The 9,993-nt window shown below is 41.0% G+C and overlaps 2 protein-coding genes across 10 annotated transcripts in view; both read right to left on the reverse strand.

Moving 5' to 3' along the window:
* Nucleotides 1-8,448, reverse strand: part of LOC136179659 (NACHT, LRR and PYD domains-containing protein 5-like) — an 11,454-nt gene extending 3,006 nt beyond the window's left edge. The window contains exons 1-3 of the mRNA XM_065956564.1: nucleotides 8,445-8,448; nucleotides 5,596-5,730; nucleotides 3,213-5,318 (exon numbers count right to left, since the gene is read on the reverse strand). Coding sequence (XP_065812636.1) covers nucleotides 3,213-5,318; nucleotides 5,596-5,730; nucleotides 8,445-8,448 — 2,245 coding nt within the window. The remainder of the gene's footprint in view (nucleotides 1-3,212; nucleotides 5,319-5,595; nucleotides 5,731-8,444) is intronic.
* The window catches only part of LOC136179750 (NLR family CARD domain-containing protein 3-like), a 497,803-nt gene extending 488,921 nt beyond the window's left edge, over nucleotides 1-8,882 (reverse strand). For 3 of the 9 annotated variants that reach the window (XR_010666720.1, XM_065957432.1, XM_065957427.1), the window contains exon 1: nucleotides 8,704-8,873. Coding sequence is in view for 8 of the 9 variants with exons in the window: in XM_065957432.1 (XP_065813504.1) it covers nucleotides 8,704-8,834 (131 nt within the window). In the remaining variant the exon portion in view is untranslated. Of the gene's footprint in view, nucleotides 1-8,703 lie in introns of all 9 variants that reach the window. The other 6 variants (XM_065957428.1, XM_065957433.1, XM_065957435.1 and 3 more) reach the window with 5 other exon arrangements.
* Nucleotides 8,883-9,993: the final 1,111 nt, after the last annotated feature.

Here is a 9,993-nt window from a genome sequence, read left to right on the forward strand (position 1 = left end):
AGAGAGAAAGAGAGAGAGAGGGAGAGAGAGAGAGAGAGACAGAGAGAGAGAGAGAGAGAGAAAGAGAGAGAGAGGGGGAGAGACACAGAGAGAGAGGGAGAGAGAGAGAGAGAGACAGAGAGAGAGAGAGAGAGAGAAAGAGAGAGAGAGGGGGAGAGACACAGAGAGAGAGGGAGAGAGAGAGAGAGAGGGAGAGAGACAGAGAGAGAGAGAGAGAGACAGAGAGACAGAGAGAGAGAGACAGAGAGAGAGAGAGAGTGAAATCATACTGAATACTGTAATTAGATTACCAGAGTCTGAAATTACGACCCACAAACACTGAACTTTAGATGCATGCTCTCCGTTTCACTTCCATCACGCCAGTCACACACATCCAAGTCAAGTTTATTTCTACAGCACATTTCTTCACACACGACAACAGAGAGAAAAATAAACATTAAAACAAATCGTTAATCACAGAGACGATTAAATGTGAAAATATTGAATCAACTGAAAAATGAAACTTCTTAACTACACGGACAAGTTACAGCTGAGAGTGCCCGAGTGAAGGGACAATCTGGACAAACAAAGGCTTATGCTCTGCACATCTACAGAAATGAAGAAAAGTGTTTGACCTCGTAAAAGAGCTGACGTCTCTCTCCATTCTGGACCTACGCTATGTGATTATTCATCCAGCGAGACTTCTCATTACGCCACACCTTTGACCCTGCAGCGGCGGCGGAGAAATTCGTAGAGGAATGAAGGGACGACAATTATGAACACGCGGGCCAACATAAGAGAGTTACACGTTTTGACGAACATTTTGACTAAATAGGTATGTTATAAATATCTGGTTGCCTTACTCGAACAATAATATTTTCATTACACAGCAGTTATTACATTACTGACCCTTGTTGAGTCAATGTGGTATTAAGCACTAACTAGATAAAACTAAACTTGTGATGATTCTGTTTGTGTTTCTTTCTCCTGCAGGTATGTGAGTGGCAGCAGGTATGGCTGGCTTCTCCTCTCCGCAGCAGACGAGGCACACCTGGTTTCAATCAGCTCATCATATGAAAGCCTGGTCTTTACTACACTACCCTGCCAGATGATTCCATCTCGTTCTGTAGTGCTCTGCGTACTCAGTGTTTCTTAAAGTGCACTTTTGTGTGTGATCGAGCTGCTTATTTTGCAGTGTTTTATGTTCTGGATATGTTTGTTCAGTGTTTTCTTGTGCTCGGGTATTCCGGTGTGCCTCGCTGTTCACTAGTCTCAGTGTGTGAGTTACCGGTGTTGTCTCAATTTTTGGATATACTAGAATTTATCCCCGAGTGGAGAAATCCCTTCCTCCCTCGCCCAACACCGCTGTAGTTACATTACTACTTAAACCTGGAAAGCCTTCAACTTAAAGACCAATATCGCTTCTCAATAATGATCTAAAGATGTTAAAGTACTAGCTAAGAGGTTGAAGCCAATTCTACCAACAATAGTTCACCCTGACCAGAATGGATTTGTGCAGAGGAGACGTGGGTTTCATAACATAAGAAGAGTGATGAACATACCTTTTAACAATTCTTAAGCTCAGATAATGCTATCCTGATTGGCTGCAGGGCCCGGAAGTACTTTCTTCAGGCCGTGTTGAGCAATCCAACCACTCTGACCGCAGTCAGAAACTACTTAACGTTTGTGGGACCGTGCTATTGAAACAGGTTTGTTCTGAAAGATATATATCAGGAATAAAACTAGGAGATATTGAACATCCAATAGCTCTCTACGCAGATGATGTAATTTAGTTTTGCTCAAACCTGCAACAAACTTGAACCTCATCCTGGGTTATTATGGAATCCCAGTTGATTGCAATCCCTTTAAACTTAGATATTTACTCTGCAGGTAGGTCAAAGTTCATCAAACAAACAAAAAATATTTTCCTGAGGAACACAATAATGGTATGGTACAGGGCTCTTGTACATCTGGAGGAGGGAAAACAGCTGTCTCCTTCACACCGCTTTTTGGTAACGAAGACTTTCTGCCGGGCAGGGCAGACCCAATATTTAAACTCTGGGCTTTGAGGGGTGCAGTGAAACTGTCTGACCTTTACAATGGAAATAAATGAACGTAATTTCAAGCAGCAAGGAAGTGTGGACAACAGGAACGTGAGAAATAAAAAGGAGAAATCCTTCCTGCATATTATCCCATCTGCTCTTTTGTAAAGCATCTAAAGAAAACACATAACACTCACTGACTGATTGATTGATTGATTGATTGATTTCAGCGACTTCAAGCCACATACAACATTCCTTATTAATAACAGCCTCTACCTTCCCCTTCCATCTACCCTAGAGGACATTATTTCAGAACATCTTGAGTCCAAGGGACACGTGTCTTATAACCTGTTTGTTAACAAGTGCAAAGACTCCTCAGAAAATGTCCTATAGGCTTGGAGAAGTGATTTACAGATCAATACAACAGTTGAGGAATGGTCAGAGGCATGCTCCTTTGTTCAAACTCACACAGGCCAAATTATTACAGTACTAATGGCTTACTGTACATTACATTACTCCAGCTAGGCTGCATCACTTTTACCCAAATATCAACAGATGCATTACATGTGGTGTCCACAAGGGGTCTCTATACCACTGTATGTGAGAGTGTCCACTGATTATTTGCTTGTGGGAAAAGGTGTGTGATCTGTGCAGTCAAATCATCTGTAAAACGATGCCTCTTAACCCTAAATGGTGTATTCTTAAAATCTAAACTGATGATTTTGTACTTTCAAACTATTTAAAGTCTTCACTCAATGTTTGTTTCCTGGAGGCCAAACGATGCATTGCTATTTCATGGAAGAAGCGGACAACCTGTGGAGTCTCTCAGTGGTTGAAAGGAACGACTCTCTTTCTTGTTCTTTTTTTCATAAAACAAACCTGACAAGTTTTAAATGTATGGAGTATTTTTTACAACTCCCTGGAGGGTAATGACGTGCAAAATGAGTTTTGGACTGATGAACAGATCTGAAAGTTTTTTCTTTACGTTTATTTCTTTTCTTTTGTTTGTACTTATTGTGTGTGCTCTATTGTTCTAAACATTTTTTGCTTTCTTATAAAAGACAATGAAGAGATGTTAAAAATGTCCCTGTTAATGCACGCTTACACAACCTTCGTCAGACATTACTCACGTAACATTGACTCGAGTCAATGAAGGAGGAAACAAAAATAACCGTTTAAAAGGGTCATCACTTTCAGGAGTTTGAAAAATCTTCACAAACTTCTTTGATAAATCTAATAAAGTATTTCCAGATGAGTCTTTAAGGAAAGCCTTCACTACACCTGTGTTCTTGTTTGTCAAACAGTGGAACATGTAGACTGCAGCCAGGAACTCCTGAACGCTCAGATGAACAAAGCAGTAGACTGTTTTCTGGAGGATCACACACTCTGTTTTGAAGATCTCTGTACAAACTCCTGAGTACACCGAGGCCTCTGTGACATCCAGACCACAACGCTCCAGGTCTTCTTTATAGAACATGATGTTTCCATCCTCCAGATGTTCAAACGCCAGCCTCCCCAGTTTCAGAAGAACTTCCCCGTCGGCCTCCATCAGCTCATGTGGACTTGTCTCACGTCCCTCATCATACTTGTTCTTCTTCCTCTTTGTCTGAACCAGCAGGAAGTGTGAGAACATGTCAGTCAGGGTCTTGGGCAGCTCTCCTCTCTGCTCTCTGCTCATCATGTGCTCCAGAACTGTGGCAGTGATCCAGCAGAAGACCGGGATCAGACACATGATGTGGAGGCTCCTGGATGTCTTGATGTGTGAGATGATTCTGCTGGACAGATCTTCATCATCACTGAACCTCTTCCTGAAGTACTCCTCCTTCTGGGCGTCAGTGAAGCCTCGTACTTCTGTTACCCTGTCAACACATGAAGGAGGGATCTGATTGGCTGCTGCAGGTCGAGAAGTTATCCAGATGAGAGCTGAGGGGAGCAGATTCCCCTTGATGAGGTTTGTCAACAGTGTGTTTAACGGTGATTTCTTTGTGATATCAGAAACAACCTCACTGTTTGTGAAGTCCAACGACAGTCTGCTTTCATCCAGGCCGTCAAAGATGAACAACAGTTTACAGACAGCGAGCGTCTCTGCTGTGACCTTCTGTAATGTTGGATGGAAAACACGGAGCAGCTCAAGAAGACTGTACTCCTTATCTCTGATCAAGTTCAGCTCCCTGAATGAAAGCAGGATCACCAGACTGAGGTCTTGGTTCTCTGAGCCCTCTGCCCAGTCCAGAGTGAACTTCTGCACTGAGAAGGTTTTTCCAACACCAGTGACGCCGTTTGTCAGAACCACTCTGATGGGTTTCTGTTGTCTGGGTTGAGCTTCTGTCTTTTGGTTCTGTTGGTCGGGTTGAGCTTCTGTCTTTTGGTTCTGTTGGTCGGGTTGAGCTTCTGTCTCATGTTTCTGTTGGTCGGGTTGAGCTTCTGTCTTTTGGTTCTGTTGGTCGGGTTGAGCTTCTGTCTTTTGGTTCTGTTGGTCGGGTTGAGCTTCTGTCTCATGTTTCTGTTGGTCGGGTTGAGCTTCTGTCTTTTGGTTCTGTTGGTCGGGTTGAGCTTCTGTCTCATGTTTCTGTTGGTCGGGTTGAGCTTCTGTCTTTTGGTTCTGTTGGTCGGGTTGAGCTTCTGTCTCATGTTTCTGTTGGTCGGGTTGAGCTTCTGTCTTTTGTTTCTGTTGGTCGGGTTGAGCTTCTGTCTTTTGTTTCTGTTGGTCGGGTTGAGCTTCTGTCTTTTGGTTCTGTTGGTCGGGTTGCGCTTCTGTCTTTTGGTTCTGTTGGTCGGGTTGAGCTTCTGTCTTTTGGTTCTGTTGGTCGGGTTGAGCTTCTGTCTCATGTTTCTGTTGGTCGGGTTGAGCTTCTGTCTTTAGGTTCTGTTGGTCGGGTTGAGCTTCTGTCTTTTGGTTCTGTTGGTCGGGTTGAGCTTCTGTCTTTTGGTTCTGTTGGTCGGGTTGAGCTTCTGTCTTTTGGTTCTGTTGGTCGGGTTGAGCTTCTGTCTTTAGGTTCTGTTGGTTGGGTTGAGCTCTTGTCTTTTGGTTCTGTTGGTCGGGTAAGGCTTTAAAGATGTCCTGACACTTGATTGGAGTCTCATGGAGGGTCTTCTTTTTAGAGTCTGTCTCAAGCTGTCTCACCTCATGTTGGGTGTTCACCTCTTCACTCTGTCCCTCTGTGATGTAGAGCTCAGTGTAGATCCTGTTGAGGAGAGTTCTACTTCCTGTTTCATCACTTCCTTCAGTCACATGTTCACATCTCTTCCTCAGACTGATCTTAAGTTCATCTGTAACCTCCTGCAGACCTCTATCTGCTGAAAGAGAAGAAACATATCCTGAGACTGGATTTATAAAATGATCAAATACAGAATTTTTATTATTACACATTAAGCAAACTGCATGACACAAAAACATCTGTGTAATAAATGTGTGCTGCTAAGAGAAATAAAATAAACTGAATATAAACTGACAGCAAGAATCAGATAAAATGTAAATGTTTCATTTAACTACATATCAATGAAAATACTAACTGCTTTGTCTTGTTTTTAGACACAATGACTTCAGTCTTACTTATTACAGTGCTGGACTTACTGGATATCTGCAGTCCTCCACTTATTTTAGATCTTTCTCCACACTGGGGACAGGAGGACTCTCCTGATGAAGTAGACTGGTCCCAGTATGAGGTGAGACACTGTCTACAGAACCAGTGTCCACATCTGGTAGAAACTGGATCATACACGCAAGATGACGTTTATAACACTGTGCTCAAACACGCCCTGGACAACACCGAGCTCAGCGAAGTCGCCCCAGAGATAGGAGAGACTTTGCGGGCAGCTAAGGTCCTTGTGAAATATACAAAAAAGTCCGGTCTTGCAAGCCAGCAGAAGAAAACAGTGAAGCAGATGGGAGAGACAAGGTTCACCAGTGTTTTTCTCACCCTGGAATCAGTGAAGGAAGTAAATGTGTTCGGGTTTTGACTCAGGCTCGGGCTTCAAATGTTGCTTTACAGTCGGGCCTATTGTCGGGTCGGGCCTCTATGTCATCAGCAGCTCATGGGCTCGGGCAGTGCAGCTCCGCTAAAGCGCAGCGCGATAAACACATTCATTTAGGAAAGTTCTTCACAATAACAGCCCCTTATTGCCATCTCTTTGAGGTGCTTTTATTTTCGAAGCAGACGTATCAGGTTACCAGGTGTTTTAATCTGTAGCAATTTAACAGAGCTCATGAGTGTGAAAATCAAAACTTCAAAGCAGATTCAGCTGAAGCTTCAGTGTAGCCAGCTTAGAGGGGAACACAGTGACTCATAGAAGCGGGGGGGGTGGGGGGGGGGGGGGGGGGGGTGGAACTACTGCCTACAAATAATACATTAAGAAAAAAATAAAGGCCAGCAAATATATATTTTTTTCAATTTCTCAATTTCCTGATCAGATGACATCGAATCGATCTGTGACTTAAATGTATTATTGATTAAACAAAACATAATGTCTTCTCAATGTACTGTAACAAATGTGTATAGGACACAAAAACAAAATTTGTTATTTTGGCCGGTAAAAAAATATGTTTGGACAGTGAATTTTTTCATTTACCTGCCACCTTGGCTGGTGAGTCAAAAAGTTAATTTCAGACCCTGGTTGCAGCTAAACATTGGAAACTAACCGGCCTCAGAATAATCAACTCAAATCACTGAAATCCTAAAAAAAGCGTTTAAAGCGTTTGTGAGTGAGACAAAGAACCTGTCAGTATTTTCTTCAGTACTTTCAACATTTCCATTCATAAATCAGCCCATCACTTGAACATTATAAGCCTTGATCATGAAACATGCTGCTGGTCAGAAAAAGGTGTAAACAAAGTGTCATGTTGTCTATGTTGATGTTTTTGTAAAGAACATGTTTCTCTGAAAACACTTCTTGTGTTTTCTATAAAATATTAATTTCCTTTTTCGGTCACTTCCTGTTTAATTGATCACCTGATCAAACTACTTGTGGTTGGTTTTAGACTTTGAAAAGACATTTTATATATCATGCTTCAAGTTTTCTTGTGTTACAAAACAACTAACCTTTGTAGCAGCAGCGATATGAGCACAAAAAGTGAACGTACAGCCCCGGCCTGAATCAAAAACCAAAGAAACTATTGACACATAATACTTCCCTAAGTGTTTCAGATGTTGTGTCCACTGGTTTTATTTTGTTACTTTAATTTGTAAAGATTTGCCTTTCTCAGTCACAGACCCTGCACGGTCCTAGCAAGGACCCACCACAGGGGAAATAGGAGACGTTTTTGCTGGCTTCATCTGTATTAACATCTTTACATGTATTCAATATTATCCCTGTACATCTGTATTAACATCTTTACACACACACACATTACGTATATACAAAGGCGTAACTTTGAGTTGAACATTGGGGGGGTTGAGATTTCCACCTGTGAAGCAGGTCTGAGGACATGCCCCGCATGAGAAAATCTTTAACTATATATATATATATATATATATATATATATATATATATATATTATATATATATATATATATAGTATATATAATATTACAAACATAAACTTCATTTATTTGCTCAAGTAAATAAACATAAACACACACAGGCTGCATGAGCCGCTCAGGTAGAGAGACAGATCACAAGCATAACAAAACATAAATCACATTCACAACAATCAAAAGTTTTAACCATAAAATTCAAAGCAACATATAAGACAACTTTCCAACACAACACACCTTACAATCAAACAGGATTTTATACTTGACTGAACTTTACATTGCAGCAAACAATGTCATTTTCTGAGGTTTCAGATGAGCAGGTAGGAATGGTAAGCTCTTACAAGGCACAATTTAAATACAAAAAGTCCAAAAAGCAACATCGACATGATATCCTTCTCATTATTTCACGGAACAATCATCTTCATGTATATAGACGATGTTTGGCTGATCAAGTGACCGCACAGAGCTCTCCAGGGCTCAATGATGACAAAGTCACCTGTTAGCTGAATAGCGAATCTGGCTAACTGGCTAAGACACAGCACAGCAGAAAGTAGGACTAACTTTTGTTCAGTTAACATTATTTGACTCGTGAGTGGTGGCACTGGAGCCCTAGCAGTAGCGTACCTCCTGTTGGGAAGATATTTTTATTCTTTTGCCCAACCAACAACTTCAAATTGTTGGTTGGGCTTTCTTCTTCTGTCGTGCTGGCTTCATACATACACATACATAAAGAGAGAGGAGGGAGGGACGCACAGGTCTGAGGTGGGCAAAACCAAATCTCAGAGCGGGAGGGGGCGCAGACAAACGTCACTATTTTTTGACTGCTAAATTGATAAAATCTACCACATTGTCTTGTTTATAATACTTAACATTCATTATCAATAATTATGATATCATATTGGGTGGGTTGTGGTGGCTGGTTTGGATTATTGGGTGGGTTGCAACCCACCCATCCCCCCCATAAATTACGCCTATATATATATATATATATATATATATATATATATATATATATATATATATATATATATATTCAATGGATAATATATATATTATATTATTATATTATGTTGTTATGAGTTCAGTGACTTTCTCTGGATGATCACTGTGTGCAGGTTGATGATTAAAAACAAGAAAATCAACACATTATGGTGTTCAGGACTCTTTTTTTAGCTTGACAGTTTGGTGATTAAAAAAAGTTCTCTTACTGTGGATCTGAGGGTCCTGGTTCATTACTGAAGTCTAGAGAAAGACCTTTAGACCGGTCACTCTTCATAGAGAGACAGCTGGACAGAGGAGACTCTGCTCTGTCCTCCTCTTTGTCTCCTCGATCACTCATCTTCTGATCTCCAGATTGATCAGAGGACAATAAAAGACGTTCATGCAGGTAAAACAACCTGAGGACAAAATAACAAACAGGTGAGACACAAGCAGGAAAAATGTGAAAGACAGAAATGGTCAAGTGTCCACATCTCATTACCTGATGTGATCCTTCATTTGATTTTCTCTTCCTTCCTGTCTGTCTAAGTACCTGATGCAGCACCTCAGTGCACTTTGTTTTGATCCTAACATGATTTGTCCGTCTGATCTGCCCTGAATAATGCCAATAACAAGACATTGAGTCTTAAACTTTAAACCTTAAACTAACATGTTAGTATTTAACAGCAGCCATGACCTTTAGGACATTTGTACAACTAGAACTGTATAAAACAGGGTTGGAAATCAGCACTCGTCACATACGGGTGTCTTTTTGCAGTGGCGGGTGAATTTGCTCAACCTACCGACCACAGTGGCAGAGCGAGGGTCACAATGACACTCTATATGTTGGACTTGGCAGTGCCTGTTTTAAATACTAAATGATGCTCTTTATTGTCCTCACTGGGAAATTTGTCTTGGGCTCAAAGTGCTGCACACATTCAGCTGTCTTCACAATAGAATCCATAAAAACAAAAAGAAGAGACCAATGCAAAACACACAACATATAATGCATCAGCTGCTGCTGAAGTCAGGACAGGACTTCTCGTTTTCTTGGTGATATTTATTTGATTTAAAGAAAATATTAAACACAGAGCTGAAACACCTAACAGACATTACAGAGGGAAGCAGACGTTAACTTTGGTAACCTAGCAACAGTGAGGGAGAGAGTGCGAGGAGAAGCGCTCTGAAACGGAGGTTGTGGACACAGGCCCTAATTCGATCATACAAAGGTTCTATTTTTAAAAAATTCTTCACAATAGAAGTTACTGATTTAAATATCATGGACGTGCTTTTATTGTGAAATAGCAATATCAGGAAATGGGATATTTTTTAACAGAAGCAAATTAACTCAGACGTTTAAAATACAACGGTCTGAGAGGTGAACAACTTAATAAATGAGAGTGACTTAAAAAGCTCTTTCTAAATGAAACTCACTTTTCAGCAGAAACCTTTGTGACTGTGATCTCCTCATAGAAGCTCATATATACTTTCTAGAGATGCACCCATTGAAATCATCTGAT

This window comes from Labrus bergylta, chromosome 7 (genome assembly GCF_963930695.1).
Source record: "Labrus bergylta chromosome 7, fLabBer1.1, whole genome shotgun sequence".
NCBI classification, from domain to species: Eukaryota; Metazoa; Chordata; class Actinopteri; order Labriformes; family Labridae; genus Labrus; species Labrus bergylta.